This window comes from Trachemys scripta, chromosome 9, assembly GCF_013100865.1.
Source record: "Trachemys scripta elegans isolate TJP31775 chromosome 9, CAS_Tse_1.0, whole genome shotgun sequence".
Taxonomy (NCBI): Eukaryota; Metazoa; Chordata; order Testudines; family Emydidae; genus Trachemys; species Trachemys scripta.
This window is the reverse complement of record NC_048306.1, coordinates 82,738,038-82,757,674: the sequence shown is the minus strand read 5'-3', so window position 1 is coordinate 82,757,674 and position 19,637 is coordinate 82,738,038. Positions and strand designations below refer to the sequence as shown.

General features: G+C 43.5%; 1 protein-coding gene across 5 annotated transcripts in view; it reads left to right on the top strand.

Moving 5' to 3' along the window:
• IFT80 (intraflagellar transport 80) overlaps positions 1-19,637 on the top strand; it is a 169,181-nt gene that overhangs the window by 26,223 nt on the left and 123,321 nt on the right. For all 5 annotated transcript variants that reach the window (XM_034781309.1, XM_034781306.1, XM_034781310.1 and 2 more), the window contains one exon: positions 14,621-14,731. In XM_034781309.1, the coding sequence (XP_034637200.1) occupies positions 14,621-14,731 (111 nt within the window). The remainder of the gene's footprint in view (positions 1-14,620; positions 14,732-19,637) is intronic.

Here is a 19,637-nt window from a genome sequence, read left to right as displayed (position 1 = left end):
ATAAGATGTGCCTTTCATCCTCAGTCCTACAACCAAATTATAGTACTCAGACATGGCAAAGCATTCATCATAACCAGACCCTACAAATCCTGAATTCCTGCTGATTTTATTTTTTTCCCAATGTCTTTTGTGTACTATCATGATGAGAACTGTAACTTGTATTGCAAATGAAGCATTAATTATAAAGGAACCTATGGAATAGATCAGGGTCAAAATCTGATATATCTAGGAATTGCTGGCCTCCAAATTGTAAGTATCTGTTTATTTTGAAAATTGGCAACTATATCAGTGAGATAATAAAGACAATCCATCGTATTTGTAGGAGCCATAAAAAACTTGGAGCAAAACATTTACTTGCTGGTTTTGCGGCGTTTTATGTGGCGTGATTTCTTGCATGATTATTGTGGATCTTACAAATATGATGGGTTTCCTTTAACATCTCAGTGAAATAGTAGTGGATTTTAAAAATATGTGCATAATTTAAAGGTTTTGCAGTATTTTAAGTGGCCAAATTTATACCACATTTATCCCACAGAAACCCCATTCACATGAAAAAAGAAATGAGTTTGGCCCTCTGTTTTTAGAGAGATAAAAGTTATATTATTATGACATAACTTCTGTCAAATCACATTTGTACAGCTGCACTCAGTGGTTGCAATTTAAAAAGTGAGCATTTATCCAACAGCTAATTTTGCTCTTTCAGATACCACATAGTGGTATCTTATTCTTATATATCTCCTTCCATAACTGTATGATTAGAAATCAGTATCCACATTCCTACATTACACGGATGCTACTTTAGTACTATTTCCACTCTAGAATTTAATGGTTTGGATTTGAGCCAGTGGGATAAAAGCAATATAAGCAAAGTGGCGGTCAGTCAGTCAGTCAGTTAACACTAGCCCACTAGCCACGTTGATTCAGTTTAAGAATTCTTGCATTTCCCTGGCATTCATACTAGTGCCATTCTAAATGTTTTTTTTGCAATGCCTTCTGAGTGCCTATCCCACAGTTCCTGGAACAGCTCCTTATATCATATCATAGAATCATAGAACTGGAAGGGACCTCGAGAGGTCATCCAGTCCAGTCCCCTGCACTCAAGGAAGGACTAAGTATTATCTAGACCATCCCTGACAGGTGTTTGTGCAACCTGCTCTTAAACATCCCCAATGATGGAGATTTCATAACCTCCCTAGGCAATTTATTCCAGTGCTTAACCACCTTGACAGTTAGGAAGTTTTTCCTGATGTCCAACCTAAACCGCCCATGCTGCAATTTAAGCCCATTGCTTCTTGACCTATCCTCAGAGGTTAAGAAGAACATTTTTTCTCCCTCCTCCTTGTAACGACCTTTTATGTACTTGAAAACTGTTATCATGTCCCCTCTGTCTTCTCTTCTCCAGACTGAACAAACCCAATTTTTTCAATCTTCCCTCATAGGTCATGTTTTCTAGACCTTTAATCATTTTTGTTGCTCTTCTCTGGACTTTCTCCAATTTGTCCACATCTTTCCTTAAATGTGGTGCCCAGAACTGGACACAATACTCTAGTTGAGGCCTAATCAGCGCAGAGTGGAGCGGAAGAATTACTTCTTCTTTGAGAGGTGTCCCTGTGGGTGCTCCACTGTAGGTTTCGTTGCGCCCCTGCGCTGCTGTTCGGAGATTTTTACAGCAGTACCCGTATCGGCCGCGCATGCACGAAGCCTGCCTCACATACCAGTCTTGTCTTAATAGTGCGCATGCGCGGCTGAACTCCTCAGTTCCTTCTCTACCATCCCCAGCCGGAGTCAGACCTACAGCAGACTCGTTAAAACTTTTTTTCTTACCCATTCTAAATCTTTTTTCCCCTTAGTTTAGTCTCATTACTAGATAAGTTCATCCCTTAAAAAAATAAATAAAATTCATTACTGCTTGTTCCTCTCAGGCTCCAGCCTATGCTAATATGCCTGGCGCCCCAGGATTTAAGCAGTGCAGTACGTGCAGGGACGCCATCCCTATCTCGGATGGTCACTCCCAGTGTATAAAATGCCAGGGGGAGTCCCACATTCCTCAAAAATGTGCCCATTGTTCCCAATTAAAATCCAGGGCACGTAAAGACAGAACTCCGACTGAAAATGATTCCTATGCAGAAGTCACTCAGACCTGCTTCTGACCCAGGTACGGGCTCCTCAGTGAACTGCAGCCCTCCCGCCCCCAAAAAGGACAAAAAAAGAAAACGCATGCCTCCCTCACCCAGAAGGAAAACATTGCAAAAAGGTCGCTGAGCAGGCCCTCTTCTTCTTTGGAGATCTTCCTCCGGCTCAGCACCTTTGATGCGCCAGGTCCCCTGGCATCACGCTAATCCTGCCTGTGGCTGTGGCAACAGCGCAAGCTCCCAGTGACGAGGCTTCAGGCTTCCAGTTGCCTGCCTCTCTCATGGCACTGTCTGGCGCCGAAATGGACATGGTGCCAGCACAGATGACCTTGCCGGAACAGTTGCGGCTGTGCCTACCTTCCCAGCACTTCTGACCTCAGCGCATGCATTGAGCGCTATGGTGCAGAGACTGTCGGTGCTGAATGACCCTCCAGCACCGCAGGCGCTTCTAACGGAGGGTTTATCTCACACAGACTCTCCGGCACTGCAGTTCATTCATTCACCGGACCTACAGGTGTCACCTAACCTACAGTCACCTCTATTTGATACCTATTTTTCTCTGGACATTTGCAGGCGGTCCCGATAGCTGTCTCCAGCTGTATCTCACTTTTCTAGTGATGAGGAAGCAATAGTGCAGGGAGACTTTTCACCATACTAGTTCTCTAAGTCACAGACCCAAATCAGCACTGGTCACAGAAAATCTAGGTCTTCATTCATCAAAGACCTGCTTCCCTGGTATACAAACCCATGGATGGCCCCTCCTATGCCCTTCCCTGGTCAGTGGCAATACTGGGGTCCATGGGCACCATATAAGCGATTCCACTATGATCACCAAGATGCCAAAAATAGGGGCAATGTCACCTCGCCACCATCAGTGCATACGGCTACGAATGAGACACAACAACAAGCTGTTACTCCATACTTCGATGAACATGCTACACATGCTTCCCCAACCCTTGGGGAGCCCGTATCCACTCAAGAATGGGCTATACTGCCTCCCCCACTAACACTGTTGGATGATTTCTTAAAATTTCACACTCTTCAAAAGAGTCGCCAACGAGTTGAGGATTAATCTGGAGGAAGTTTCTGAAAACCAACATGAATTGACTGACATCCTGCAACCTTCCTCCACATCCAAGATTGCCTTACCTATAAATTCAGCCATTATGGATCCTGCCAAAACCATATGGCAGACACCAGCTACTAGCACACCTATCTGTAAGCGAGCTGACCGGAAATATTTATTCCTTCCAAAGTCTCTGAGTTCCTTTTTACTCACCCAGCGCCAAACTCGTTGGTAGTAGAGGCAGCTAACCAAAAGAACAAACATCATTTTCCGAGGTCTATCCCAACTGATAAAGTCGGTAAAAGGCAGGATCTGCTTGGTTGTAAAGTGTATGCTTCGTCCACATTACAATTCCGGATATCTAATTATGTGGCTGTTCTGGCAAAATATGACCACAAAAATTATGAGAAACGCATGGACTTTATTGATGATATTCCAAAGGGAAAGAAAAACAAAAAAAAAAAACCATCAGTTTAAAGCCATAGTCTCGGAGGGACAAATCATCCCTACAGCAGTTGTGATGTGTCAAGCTTTATGGCTTTCATTGTCTTCTTTTCCTCGCAAGGTTCAGAATACCATTGAAGATCTCCCTTTTGATGGTGAAAAACTATTTACCAGTAACACCAACGATGTGCTACACTCCATGAAGGACTCGAGAGCGACATTATCATCTCTCGGTATCCAAACCCCTGCAAATAGGAGGAGACAATATAGATACCAACCTTATCAATATCCATACTACCCAACATGTACTCAACAAAGTCATAGACCATATGAACGTCAGTGACCAAGATATCAACGTCGCCCTACCAATTCATCGGCTCCATGTCTGCCCCCTCCCGCTAATAAGCAAATTTGAAGATGTGATTGAGGGTATAGAAAACATCATCCCTACTTCAGTGCCCATTCCCTTCCTATCTTTGCCCCCCCCCCCAACCTCCCCACCCCGTTCCTTTTCAGGGAACCCTCTCATGAACAACTGCTCCACCAAGAGGTGCATCACCTCCTCCAATTAGAAGCAGTAGAACCAGTGCCTGACCAACACTGAGGAAAAGGGTTCTACTCCCATTACTTTTTAACACACAAGAAAACTGGGGGATGGCGACCCATTCTCGACCTCAGATGCCTCAATAAATTTGTTAAAATTAAAAAAAAACAAAAAACAAAATGGGGACTCTTGCAACCATAATTCCAGCACTGGAGCAGGGAGATTGCTTTTCAGCCCTCGACTCACTGGATGCTTATGTTCCTGTGACCATACATCCTGCCCACAGATGTTTTATTCGCTTCGTTCTGGGTTCACAACATTACCAGTACAGGGGTCCTACGTTTTGGCCTCTCAACTGCACCTCGTGTCTTTTCCAAACTTCTCGCAGTCGTAACAGCTCATCTCAGAAGGCCGGGAATCATAATTTTTACTTACTTTGACAACTGCCTTTTCAACGCCAGGACCCTCTAAGAAGGCATTCAATCCACACAACAGACAGTCCAATGTTTCCATGCTCTTGGCTGCAAATGAGCAAAGAAAATCTACACTCATTCCCACCCAACAACTGGAGTTCATAGAAGCACATTTCAACTCATGCAAAAGAATAGCATATCTCCCACTCCACCTGTTTAACACCATCAACCTTTTCGTTCCCAAGTTGTGCAGCAGCCCACAAGTGGCTGCACAAGCTTGCCTAAAAGTAATGGGAGTAGAACCCTTTTCCTGCCTTTTGAGACTCCGAGGCCATATGGCCTCTTGCATTTTTGTAGTCAGGAACGCTCGCCTCTTCATGAAGTGTTTCCAAAGCTGGATGTCCACTGTCTACAGACCGAATGTCCATGGTCTGAACAAACTTTTATACATACCTCCAAGGACTCCCTCCACTGGTGGACATTGCCTCACAACCTTTGCTCTGGGGTCCCCTTTCTACAGGACGTCCCATCGGTTATCATAACTACAGATGCATCCCTTACGGGATAGGGAGTACACATGCCCCAATATACTGTCCAAGGGCTTTCGTCTCCTGCCAAGACGTCCCTTCACATCAATGTCTAGAACTCTGAGTGATACGCAATGCCTGCCTCCAATCTCTCCCCTTCATACAAAACCAACACGTCAGGATAATGACCGACAACATTGCCTGCATGTTCTATGTAAACAGGCAAGGAGGGGGACGCTTTGTACAGAAGCGATGAAACGATGGAACTGGTGTCTAAGACGCAATGTCTGAATATCAGCTGCATACTTCCCTGGCTCTCTCAATACCACTGCGACGACCTCAGCAGAAAATTTCCCATAGATCGTGAATGGGAACTAAACGAGGATATAGTACTAGACATATTCCACACATGGGAATACCCAACTACAGACCTTTTCGCAACTGCAACAAACAAGAAATGCCCAAAATTTTGTTCCAGAGCGGGACTACACTAACACTCCTCGGGGGATGCATTCATGTTCCCATGGAACACCGACGTAATGTAAGCATTTCCCCGATACCACTCATACACAAATTATTGATGAAAATACAAACAGCCCAAGCCAAGGTCATAATGATAGCCCCACATGGCCCAGACAGGCATGGTACCCTTTTCTTACCAAAATGTCGTTTTCTGCACCCATCCCACTACCCCTCCGCTCGAATCTCTTGTCCCAACAACACGGTCTACTATTCCTCCCCAATTTAACCATGTTACACCTCAAGGTTTGGCTCCTTCATGGTTCTCTCATGCCAAGCGAACTTGCTTGAAGCAGGTTCAAAATATACTCCTTCATAGCACAACAAATTCTACATGCACCACCTGCCTTCATAACTGGACAAGATTTACACACTGGTGGGCTGTCACAGAAACCGCTCCTTTTTTCCTCTCCCACTAATCCTCGATTATCTGTTAGAGACTAAACTTCCTGGACTCTCCCTGAGTCCCATCTAAGTCCACTTGGCCGCAATTACAATGTTCCATGATGCCATCAACGATAGGACTATCTTTGCTCACCCCATTATTAAGTGATTCCTTAAGGGACCCCAAACCCTATACCTAGACATCAAACCGCCTAATCCACCTTGGGACCTTCCCTTAGTCTTAACATGCCTAACCCAAAAACCATTTGAACCATTGGCCACATGTTCCCCCCTACATCTCTCTATGAAAACTGCATTTCTGGTAGCAATTGCCTCTACGAGACGCACAGGAGAAATTGCAGCACTCGTGGCAGATCCGCCATACACCGTATTTTTTAAGGACAAAGTCACCCTACACTTACTCCCGGAAATTCTACCGAAGGCGCACTCATCTTTCCACATCAATGAGCCTATCCATCTCCCTACCTTTTCCAAAACCACATGCGAATTCCTTTGAATCTACGATGCACACTTTAGACGTTCGCATAGCTTTGTCCTTTTACTTCGACAGGACTAAAACCTTTAGGCATTCCAACAAACTATTTGTTCCCATTGCAGAACGCGCTAATGGCTCATTTATCTCTAACCACAGACTTTCCAACTGGATCTCGAGTTGCATTTGTCTCTGTTATCAACGACTTCTATCAGGATTCACTCCACCAGATCCATGGTGGCCTCAGTGCCCTTTCTACATAATGTCTCCCTTAAGGACATTTCCAGAACTGCCATTTGGGATTTTGAAAATACGTTTTCAAAACATTATCCTCTTACACAGGGACTCATCACCGATACATGTGTGGGCAGAGCTGTTCTATCTACTGCATTCCGTCCAGATCTGAAGTCCCTACCTCCTTGAGAGATACTGCTTTTCAGTCACCTACAGTGGAGCACCCACAGGGAAGAAGAAGAGGAGGTTATTCACCTGTGCAGTAACTGACGTTCTTTGAGATGAGTGTCCCTGTGGGTGCTCCACCCCCAACCTCCTCCCCTCTACTTCAGAGCTGGGGCAGCCTCCGTTGTAGAGAAGAAACTGAGGAGTTCGGCCGCGCATGCGCACTATTAAGACAAGACTGGTATGTGAGGCAGGCTCCGTGCATGTGCGGCCGATATAGGTACTGCTGTAAAAATCTCCAAACAACAGCACAGGGGTGCACCAACAACTACAGTGGAGCACCCACAGGAACACTCATCTCGAAAAACGTCAGTTACTGCACAGGTGAGTAACCTCCGCTTCTCGTGTCTTGCCTTCAATACTCCTGCTAATACATCCCAGAATGATGTTTGCTTTTTTTGCACCAGCGTTACACTGTTGACTCATATTTAGCTTGTGGTCCACTATGACCCCCAGATACCTTTCTGCAGTATTCCTTCCTAAGCACTCATTTCCCATTTTGTATGTGTGCAACTGATTGTTCCTTCCTAGGTGGAATACTTTGCATTTGTCCATATTGAATTTTATCCTATTTACTTCAGACCATTTCTGCAGTTTCTCCAGATCATTTTGAATTTTAATCCTATCCTCCAAAGCACTTGCAGCTCCTCTCAGCATGGGATCGTCCACAAACTTTATAAGTGTACTCTCTATGCCATTATCTAAATAATTGATGAAGATATTAAACAGAACCGGACCCAGAACCAATCTCTGTGGAACCCCACTTGTTATGCCCTTCCAGCATGACTGTGAACCACTGATAACCGCTCTCTGGGAACGATTTTCCAACCAGTTACGCACCCGCCTTATAGTAGCTCCATCTAGGTGGTATTTCCCTAGTTTGCTTATGAAAAGGTCAGTATCAAAAGCCTTACTAAAGTCAAGATATACCTCATTTACCACTTCCCCCTATCCACAAGGCTTGTTACCCTGTAAAAGAAAGCTATCAGGTTGGTTTGACAGACAAATCCATGTTGACTGTTATTTATCACCTTATTATCTTCTAGGTGTTTGCAAATTGATTGCTTAATTATTTGCTCCATTATCTTTCCACGTACAGAAGTTAAGCTGACTGATCTGTAATTCCCCGGATTGTAGTTATTTCCCTTTTTATAGATGGGCACTGTATTTGCCCTTTTCCAGTCTTCTGGAATGTCTCCCGTCTTCCATGACTCTTCAAAGATAAATGCTAATGGCTCAGACATCTCCTCAGTCAGCTCCTTGAGTATTCTAGGATTCATTTAATCAGCCCTGGTGATTTGAAGACATCTAATTCATCTAAGTAATTTTTGATTTGTTCTTTCCCTATTTTAGAGACTGATCCTACCTCATTTTCACTGGCATTCACTGTTAGATGTTCAATCGCCACCAACCTTGTTGGTGAAAACTGAAACAAGTCATTAAGCATCTCTGCCATTTCCATATTTTCTGTTATTGTCTTTCCCCCCTCATTGAGTAACGGGTCTACTCTGTCCTTGGTCTTCCTCTTGCTTCTAATGTATTTGTAGAATGTTTTCTTGTTTCCTTTTTTGTCCCTAACTAGTTTGATCTCGTTTTGTGCCTTGGCTTTTCTAATTTTGTCCCTACATACTTGTGTTAATTGTTTATATTCATCCTTTGTAATTTGACCGAGTTTCCACATTTTATAGGACTAATTTTTTAATTTTAGATCATTGAAGATCTTCTGGTTAAGCCAGCGTGGTCTCTGGCAGTGGATTCTGGGAGATTTTGAGACTTAAGGGAACTAGGTGTGAGTAGAAGTGAAACTCCAGTAATCCCGTAGGAAAAATCCCTGATTTCCCTAGAGTAGCAGGTGTGAATGCAAAAACACATTTACGATGGCAGAATAGCTGATGTACAGATGTAAACGGCACCATGTGTTTAAAATCAGTTACAAAAATCATAGTCGTAGTATAGACAGTCCTGTAGGGCTAAATCTTCCCTTTAGATGTTTATGGGCAGCTCCCATGGAATTTATTGTGAGCTGTGTGATCTGAGTCAAACTTATGTTTATTAGGCCTTGGCTACACTTACCCGGTAGTTCGACGGCTGGAAATCGAACTTCTGGGTTCGACTTATCGCGTCTAGTCTGGACGTGATAAGTCGAACCCGGAAGTGCTCGCCGTCGACTGCGGTACTCCAGCTCGCCGAGAGGAGTACCGCGGAGTCGACGGGGGAGCCTGCCTGCCGCGTGTGGACCAAGGTAAGTTCGAACTAATTCGAACTAAGGTACTTCGAACTTCAGCTACGTTATTCACGTAGCTGAAGTTGCGTACCTTAGTTCGAATTAGGGGGGTAGTGTAGACCAAGCCTTAGATTGATCACTGGACTTACTGTGAATCTGTATTGGTTTGATCATGGATCCTATTACTCAGTTTCTTAACTAATTAATTTCCTTAAGTCTATATATGACAAGTCATTGATTTTGTTATGTTCCCCTAAAAATGCTGTTCTTCTCTATTCCTAGGCACCGGCACAGTGTACTCCTTTTAGATAAACAAAAATATTTTAATATGGTCTACGACAGCACAGCGGTTGGTAGCTTTCTCTTAAGATTAACTCTAATCAACCCCATTACTTTCTAGATTTTAATAGGGGTAAAATTATATTGGTGAGGTGTTTCAAGTTCTACAAACATGAAATAATAATTATGATCTAGTTAACCACGAGTTAGAAATAGATGCACAAAACCCCTCCTTCAGCAGGCTAATAGTCAAAGTATTAGCATATGAATGTTTGCAAAGGGAAAGCCTGGAATTCAAAGTGGAAACAAAATTGTTTAAAAAGATTTGATCTTTTCTTACCAAGATCTCTCTGTCCATGCTGCTTTAATGAGTTTATGGTGTGCAAACAACCAAGCTTTCTTCCACAATGGGAAAATGTTGGAGCAGCACATTCCATCTTTGGCTTGGCTGGATATAGCACAGCATTAGACAGCCCAAATACCTGGAGCCTTTGCTTCACACCAGAGAGGTCCTTTTTTCCCCCTCTTTTCTCCCCCCCCTGCAAAGCACGGGCACATAACTGGGAGAAAAGCCAGCTTCAGAGTCTTTAAAAGTAATTTTCATACAATCCTGGGAATTATCACCTCAGCAACTTTCTTCAATGGTGACTTTACATACAGAGGTAAGACTGATATAAAATGGTGCATTTAGACATATATCTGTTTCTAGGAGACTTATTAGTCATTTCTTTGAAAACTATTTTTTAAATTCTCGTGTCATCCAACTGTTGCTGAACAACTAGTTTCTAGTTCAATTAACAATCTTTGTTTCAAACTGCATTTTTTGGAGTAGATTCTATTTCACTAAGTACAATTGTACTCATCTGTATCTGTCTCCCAAAATTTTTTGATTTATAATTCAGTCAGTGGCTTTCCTTTAAATGTAAAGGATGACTTAAAATATAAAATTTTTAGTTGATGGTTGTGATTATTGTCTAAGATACCAAACAATTATATACAATAAACTGTATATTCCATGGTTAAAGTCTGTATATTGATCTTGGTATTTTGATTACAAAACACATAAAATTTGGTCCCATTAGAATCTCATAATAATAAAAAGAAATACAGATTGATATTAAATGTATAAAAATCCCACTTTGAGCTAGCAAAAATCAAAAGTAATAGTTCATTACTTGAATTCCAATAAAGAACTGTATTTCACAATTGTCACAGTCCCACTACCTGGCAATAAATTTAACTGCCTTAAAATCAAGCTGCAAGTTTAAAAAAACTTCTCAAATGTTTTTCCTGTAACACAAAATATTTAATGCATTAATATAGGCTGAAAACTTGCAGACTCAGTGTATTGGTAATAGAATATATATCCTTTAACTTAAACTGTAGGTTGCCCATGGAGCCATCTGGAAGAGGAGCATAGTATATTTATTGGCATCATGCTCCTTGTCAGTAACTCCAAACACTAATATATTCCCCTCAATTTGCAATTACACAAAACACATGTTTTATCCACTCTTTTGCAACATTTCTTGGACAGAATGAATAGAAAAGGGTAAGTAGGTGAACTTATCTTTCTTTTAGAGTATGAAATATGGCTGGCAATTAACCTTAATTGTCCAGTTTTTTCTGTTGTTCAGGACATTCCAAACCTTACAGATTTGATGCTGCTCCCAGGTCAATTGAAAAACTCCCATTGACCTGAATGGTGCTTGATCAAGTCCTACATCAGCATCTTTTTATGCTTTCACTTGTTTACATTGTTCAGGTATCACTGATTAAGGCAAATTTTCAATTCTGTGCATGATTTCCGCCTGTACTACGATGGAGTTTACTTATCTTCATAAGATAATTTCCCTTGACAAAAACAACGAGGAGTCTGGTGGCACAGATACAGGCATAAATATATATTGGCACATGAAGAAAAGGGAGTTACCTGACAAGTGGAGAACCAGTGTTGACAAGGCCAATTCAGTCAGGGTGGATGTGGTCCACTCTCAATAATTGATGAAGAGGTGTCAAAACCAAGAGAGGGAAAATTGCTTTTGTAGTGAGCCAGCCACTCCCAGTCCCTGTTCAAACCCAAGTTAATGGTTTTAAGTTTGCAAATGAATTGTAGCTCTGCAGTTTCTCTTTGAAGTCTGTGCCATTCATGTGCCAGTATATCTATGACTGTATCTGTAATTTTCACTCCATGCATCTGAAGAAGTGGGTTTTTACCCACGAAAGCTTATGCCCAAATAAATCTGTTAATCTTTAAGGTGCCACCAGACTCCTTGTTGTTTTTGTGGCTACAGACTAACACGGCTACCCCTCTGATACTTTCCCTTGACAATTAGTGTTAAGTTTTCCATCCTCAAAATCTCTTTAACTAATTGATCTTGCAGTGCAGCTGTGATTTTTTTGTGGATAATGTACTATAGGATCTATAGTGATATTCATTTTACATTAGGGAGTTACCTGAGGAATGCAAGATTAAATACATCATTGCATTCTTACTTTAGAAGTGTAGGCCATCTGGATTAGCAGGTGTTAGTAATACTAGATCTGGAAGCTTCCCACTGTCATTACCAAGATAATGAAATCAATACAGTGTTGCTGTATTTACAATGAAGCGTTTTAAATACTTTGTATTCTTGTTGTGACTGTAATTTACTGTATGTACCTTGCACATCCAGTGCTTCACCATGACCAAACAATTTCTGGATTGTATGTTTATGGGCGTTTCAAGATTTATTTTGTGGGTATTGTAGTAGCTTGTGTAATAATGTTTCATTTACACTTAACCTGTTGATGCTTATCTCCAATAATATTACCTGTGAACACTTGGATTATGTCTACACTACCCACCGGATCGCTGGGCAGCGATCGATCCAGCAGGGATTGATTTATCGCGTCTAGTCTAGACGCGATAAATCGACTCCCAAGCGCTCTCCCATCGACTCCTGTACTCCAGTGCTGCGAGAGGCGCAGGCAGAGTTGATGGGGGAGCGGCAGCAGTCGACGCAGTGAAGACATGTAGCTGAAGTTGCGGAACTTAGATCAATTTCTCCCGCCCCTCCCCTCCAGTGTAGACCAGGCCTTGGTCTAGTTGGGCTGCTGCTGCTGAAACTGTTGCTACTGCTGGTCATATGGGAGTGATTGTCTCCATGAAACCACTATCTGTGTATTGTAAGGCTGCTCATCCAGTCTATGTATTCGTTTGGATTTTCACATTTCTGCATAATTTCCTTTAATATTTGTGGGAAATCTGTCCTTTTACTATCAAATCATCTGACTTGTAGGGAAAGTGGATTTTTAACACTGGATTGGAAAAATCACTTGAGAATATACAGTAAGAAATAGCCAGGCAGGGAGTATGCTGGATGGCTTAATACAGTGGTTCTCAAATCTGATCTGCTGCTTGTTCAGGGAAAGCCCCTGGTGGAAAGGGCCGGTTTGTTTACCTGCCATGTCCGCAGGTTCGGCGGATTGCAGCTCCCCCTGGCCACGGTTTGCCGCTCCAGGCCAATGGGTGCTGTGGGAAAGGCGGCCAGCACATCCCTCGGCCCGCAGGCCCCTGGAGTGGCAAACCGCGGCCAGTGGGATCCGCGATCGGCCGAACCTGCGGATGCAGCAGGTAAACAAACCAGCCCGGCCCGCCAGCGGCTTTTCCTGAACAAGCGGCGGATCGGCTTTGAGAACCACTGGCTTAATAGGTCCTTTTCTTTTCTAATGTCTATAATTCTAAGGAAAAAATGAACACAGAAGACCTGATGGATGTTTTATATATGATTTTGTCATTTTCTAACAGCATTTTCAATGCCTATGTTCAAATAGAGGCTTTGTATAATATTATGGAGATCAACAGCACTTGGTTCCTGTTTGATCTCTGAAAGATCTACCAGAAAACCCTCTGTTTTTTAAAGTGTTTTCAGTTATTTTTTTGTCTTTGTTACTGAGTTATTTAAAGACTGAAAATGTTTGTCCAGTCCAATATGTAAAATAAAGCATGAGAAAGCTGTGAATATGATTAAACACATTTCAGGCTTGTTATAACACAAACCACTTAAACTTTGCTGTTGTGGTTACCATGATGTTATCAGATGTCTTCACATGTGTATTGCCTTCTAGGCAGTTCACAGTTAACTAGGTAAACATTTGTATCTGTGAGATTGCATATACATACTCATGTGATCAAGCTATCCAAAGAATAAATTCCTTTTTGTATACAAGCATGCAATGAATTGCATTTATTTTCCTCCTTTGACCACCTCATTTGAACTCTGCCCACTAATCCATTTCTGCTGGCACTATATTTAATATTTCAAACCTTTGAGAAGCTGTCCAACAGTTTCTACTGCTATTTACTTAAAAAAAAATCCCACAAAAAATTATGCTTACTGAAGTCAGTCCTTGACCAGGGATAGTCTTAAAGTCTGGTGTCTTGTTGCTTCCTAATGCTAGAAATATATGTTATGCTGTACTGCTGGAATTTGTGAAAGATATAGTATTGTTAGTGGATTGTCAGGTGAATTGTGGCATAAGAGCCTTTAAAATTATAACACTCTAATGCCCTCATGTAGGGGTCTTTAACAATTAATCTGATAAACCTTGCTAGCTGGGATTGTTTATCTTAAAAAGGAGAAAATGGGGACAAGATAAAATAATGAATGTCTAGAGAAGGTAGATTGTGAGCTTCTATTCTCCCTGTCTCAACTCAAGAACAAAGGGACATTATATTAAATTAAAAGGTGGCAATTTCAAAACTGATGAAAGGAAATACTTTTTCACAAAAAGCTAGCAAGATTCAAAAAGGGATTAGACATATGTGAATATCAAGAATATTCAGAGTTATAGTAAATGCTCACCTAAATTTTTAAGATATAGTAAACCTCATGCTTATGTTTTTAAACTAATCTAGCAATTAGGGCCTGGGAGGTTTCTTGTGCTTTCATCTGAGGTGCCTGGGCCAATTGGAGACAAGATACTAGACTAGATTGGAATTCCTATGTTCCTATGAAATAATAGGGTTTAAACATCATATATAAACAGTATTTTCATTTTAGTCAATTTTTAAAACTTTGGAGAACAAGATGCTATGGTAATGGGCACCATGCAGAAATAAGATATCTAATTTTCTAACTTAACTTTGTTTAGGCAAGTTCCATTTGATTTCAAAGACAGGAAGAGTGGAAAAAAGTGTAGAGGCTCACTGTGGAGCTGTACTTGCAGGAAGATGGAATTATGAAGGAACAGCATTGGTTACAGGTAAGAGTTTTTCCTTAAAGAATTAAAGATGGAAACTAAAATAACAAAAAGTCCTTTGCAGGAGACCATAATTTAAAGATATGAGGTTAATATGCTAAATAGCTTCAAAAGAAGGGAATGGTATACCACTTATGTATTAGGAGCAGGGGCTTGTTTACGGGGCCACTTAGTGAGTGTCAAGCCAGGGCATAAATCTACAGCACACTAGCCTGCCACACACTAAGTGGTTGTGTGGACCCTGCAGCCATGCACAAAAAGTGCCATAGATAGTGCACTTTGATTTACTCCTATTTTTGTGGTGTCGGGGTCCACACATCCACTTAGTGTGCGGGAGGCTGGTGTACTGTAGATTCACAGCTTGCTACGCACTGAATTGCCTTATGAACAAGCACTTAAGTTATTAAACAATTCAGTTTATGGAATACAAGTAACTACTTCCTCTGAGGGATAAATCCGGTTGAATTTGTATAGAGGCAACTTTGAGGTGAATCCTTGACATTTATTTAGAAGCTGCAGATTGAAATTTCATAAACTTAATTGCAGTTGCACCAAATTTGGATAGATAAAACTGAATCTATGAGTCTACAAACAGGAGACCCAGCATTAAATGCATAAGAAAAAGAGCAGTAATTCAAGAATGGGGACACTACATTGTTGAATTTAATGAATTTAACTGAATCAATTAATACATTTAAAAATAAGAACAGTGATTTACAGTTAAGGTAATGTTCTTATGGTTAATGGATAGTTATGCAGTGATAACTCATCAATACCAGTTAAAAAGAATGAATTCTGATTGTATTTTTGTATGCATAAGGCAATCAGAAGAAATTATTGAAAATGTAAAATATGTTAATTTTCAAATGTTTAATGTAATTTGTTTATACTTTTATACTTTTTTGTTTAATTATTTTTTACTTATGAAATTAGATAAGCAGCACTATCATTGGCTGGCTTACATTCTAGGTAGTTACTATGTTATATATTAAACATTTAATGTGTGGGCACGCACATGCATACATTAGTGACCACTGTAGTAAAGATTGCCTAAGTGTTTCCACTTTAAACCCATCTTGAGTTGCTCAGCTTTTTGAGACTTTTCACTTTTTGGGACTGGCATTTTTCAAATCTTGGACTCCACTCACATTGAATCTCTCTGGTTTTTAGAAACATAAATGAATCTCTCTGGTTTTTAGAAACATAAGTGTAGCGGTGCCTGCTCCCGGTCCCTCCACAAACTCAGTCGGAGACTGCTCCAAAGTACATGCACCAGTGTCTTTTATTGTTCGTGCCTATCCCTACCACCTACTATTTACATATCTTAGGGTATGTCTACACTACGAGAGTAGTTCGATTTTACTTAAAGCGAATTTGTGGAACCGATATTACAAAGACGAACGTGTGTATCCACACTAAGGACAGTAATTAGACTTTGTGAGTCCACACTAACGGGGCAAGCGTCAACATTGGAAGCGGTGCACTGTGGGTAGCTATTCCACAGTTCCAGCAGTCCCCGCTGCCTATTGGAATTCTGGGTCGAGCCCCCAATGCCTGCTGGGGCAAAAAATGTGTCGAGGGTGGTTTTGGGTAACTGTCGTCATTCAACCCTCACTCCCGCCCTCCCTCCGTGAAAGCGCCGTCGGGCAATCAGTTTGCGCACTTTTCTGGTGATTGACAGCACGGACACCACAGCACTGCGAGCATGGAGCCCGCTACGATCATCGCTGCAGTTATGGCCGTTGTCAACACCTCGCGCCTTATCATCCACCTTTTTCAGAGGCAGATGCTGAGAAATCGGGAGAGCAGGCTACGGCAGCGCGGTGAGGACATTAAGTCTGAGAGGGGCACAGACCTCTCACAAAGCACGGGACCCCGTGCTGTGGACATCATGGTGGCAATGGGTCATGTTGATGCTGTGGAACAGCGATTCTGGGCCCGGGAAACAAGCACGGACTGGTGGAACCGCATAGTGCTGCAGGTCTGGGATGAATCATAGTGGCTGCGAAACTTTCGGATGCGTAAGGGAACATTCCTGGAACTTTGTGAGTTGCTGTCTCTTGCCCTGAAGCGCAAGGACACCCGGATGCGAGCAGCCCTGACTGTCCAGAAGCGAGTGGCCAGAGCCCTCTGGAAGCTTGAAACTCCAGACAGCTACCGGTCAGTCGCGACTCAATTTGGAGTGGGCAAATCTACCATGGGGGTTGCTGTGATGCAAGTAGCCAACGCAATCGTTGAGCTACTGCTCTCAAAGGTAGTGACCCTTGGAAACGTGCAGGTGATCATAGATGGCTTTGCTGCGATGGGATTCCCAAACTGCGGTGGGGCTATAGATGGAACTCACATCCCTATCCTGGGACCGGACCACCAGACCAGTCAGTACATTAACCGAATGGGCTACTTTTCAATGGTGCTGCAAGCACTGGTGGACCATAGGGGACGTTGTACCAACATCAACGTCGGATGGCCGGGCAAGGTTCATGACGCTCGTGTTTTCAGGAACTCTAGTCTGTTTAGACGGCTGCAGGAAGGTATTTACTTCCCGGACCACAAAATAACTGTTGGGGATGTGGAGATGCCTATAGTGATCCTCGGGGACCCAGCCTACCCGCTAATGCCCTGGCTCATGAAGCCCTATACAGGCGCCCTGGACAGTGAAAAAGAACTCTTCAACTACCAGCTGAGCAAGTGCAGAATGGTGGTGGAGTGTGCTTTTGGACGTCTGAAGGGGAGATGGAGAAGCTTCATGACTCGCTCTGATCTCAGCGAAACCAGTATCCCCATTGTTATTGCAGCTTGCTGTGTGCTCCACAGTCTCTGTGAGAGCAAGGGGGAGACGTTTATGGCGGGGTGGGAGGTTGAGGCAAATCGCCTGGCTGCTGATTACGCCCAGCCAGACAGCCGGGCGATTAGAAGAGCCCAGCGGGACGTGCTGTGCATCCCCCTTCCAACACACCTTTAGAAATAAAATAAATGAAACTTTGTTCATTAACACAGTTTTCTTTATTAAGGATTTTGCGGTAAAGTGTTGAAACTGGGATGCAGACTGTGATGGGGAGCGGGTGTAGTGATGGAAAGGACGCTTCTAAACTCGAAGAATGACAGGCTCCTGCTCCTAGAGCGGTCCGCAGTGGTGGACTGGTTGTTTCAACGGAGCCTGCCACCCCTCCTTTTCAGGACTCTGTGTGTGGGGGCTATGTGACTTTGTGGCGGGGGAGGGCGGTTACAGATCCCCTGCTGCGTGGCTCTGTCATCCAGGCTAAGGACCGCTGCATAAGATCTGTAACCGCCCTCTCCCACCACAAACTCATATAGCCCCTCCCCGTCCCCCCCCCCGGACATGAAAACCACCTCCCAGACTGACCAGTGTGCCTAATGACTGCAATGTGTGTGTGAACTTCTGCTGAACCTGCCCCCATGTCTGTACCCTGGTAAAGGTGACTGTCCTCTCCAATTACCAACCCCCTTCCCCCCCTTCAAACACACTGTCCTTTAAAAGAACATGATGGAAACAGTAATTAACAGAAACGTATTTTTATTAAGAACTACACAGTTAGGGGATGAAACTGGGATGGGGGCTTGGGTGACGTGCATTTGGAGGGAAGGAAAGGACGTATCAAATCTTTGGGAATGAGAGCCTTCTGTTACTTGAGCAGTCTGCAGGGGTGGACTGACTGTTTTAACGGCCCCTGCCGCCCCTCCTTCTTGGGACTTTGGGTGGGGGGGGGAGATGGGACTTTGTGGCGGGGGAGGGTGGCTAGCGATACAATGCAGCGGGGCTCTGTCTTCCTGCCTCCGGTCCTGCAGAACATCTACAAGGCACTGGAGCGTGTCCGTTTCCTCCCTCATTAGTCCAAGCAGCGTTTGAGTCACCTGCTGGTCTTCCTGCCGCCACCTGTCCTCCCGTTCGCTGTGTGATCGCTGGTATTGCGACATGTTCTCCCTCCACTGGGTTTGCTGTGCCGCCTTGGCTCGGGAACAGACCATAAGTTCTGAGAGCATCTCATCCCGTGTCCTTTTCTTTCTGATCTGCGCCAGCCTCTGGGAGGGGAATGCCGGGATAGCTCAGGAGACACTTGCAGCTGTGGGATGGGAAAAAGGGAGTGAATTCCTCAAAAAGATACATTTTTTGCAAACAATGAATATAGTATTTCTCTGTGAACAAGACCATGCACCGTACCTATCACATGTGCACTCAGTACAAGGTTGAATTGTCTGTCTTCACATTGAGTGCCTGGGGTCTTGCTGTACAGATCACACAAGCGGGGCCGGACAACGGAATTCTGCTAGCAGGCGGCCATGGTAAGCAGTAGACTTTTGGCTGCTTAAAGCTTAATTTACAGCAGTGCCCTCCTTTCACGTTCCAAGCAATGCTCCTAGCATTGGCCAATTCCTGCTGCCGGCGATCCAGCCAGCATGAACTCTGCCCCTGTTCCAACCCCGTCGCGGCTGTCCCCGGGAAAGATCCCTGCACGCTGCCAGCGAACCGCTCAGCATGAACGGTTCGCCTCCCCGCCCCCACCGCGTGGCTGTAAACCGCCGGTTACAGTTATTTAAAGGAACAGGCAATCAGTCCCCATACTAAAATTCCCCTAATTCAAAGCAGGTCACCATGAGTGATATCACTCTGATGAGGATTACCGAGACAGAGAAAGACCGCATGCTGCGTGAATGCCAGCAAACACCAGGGCCATATGCCGCCATGCTTTGCCAGGCAATGATACCGGAGTATTTGCTGCTAGCCTGGCGCGGAAAAGTTTCCTACCATGGAGGAGGCAATAAGGCCGCTCTCCCCAGGAACCTGATGCAAAGGCTTTCACATTACCTCCAGGAGAGCTTCGTGGAGATGTCCCAGGAGGATTTCTGCTCTATCCCCAGACATGTTAACAGACTTTTCCAGTAGCTGCAC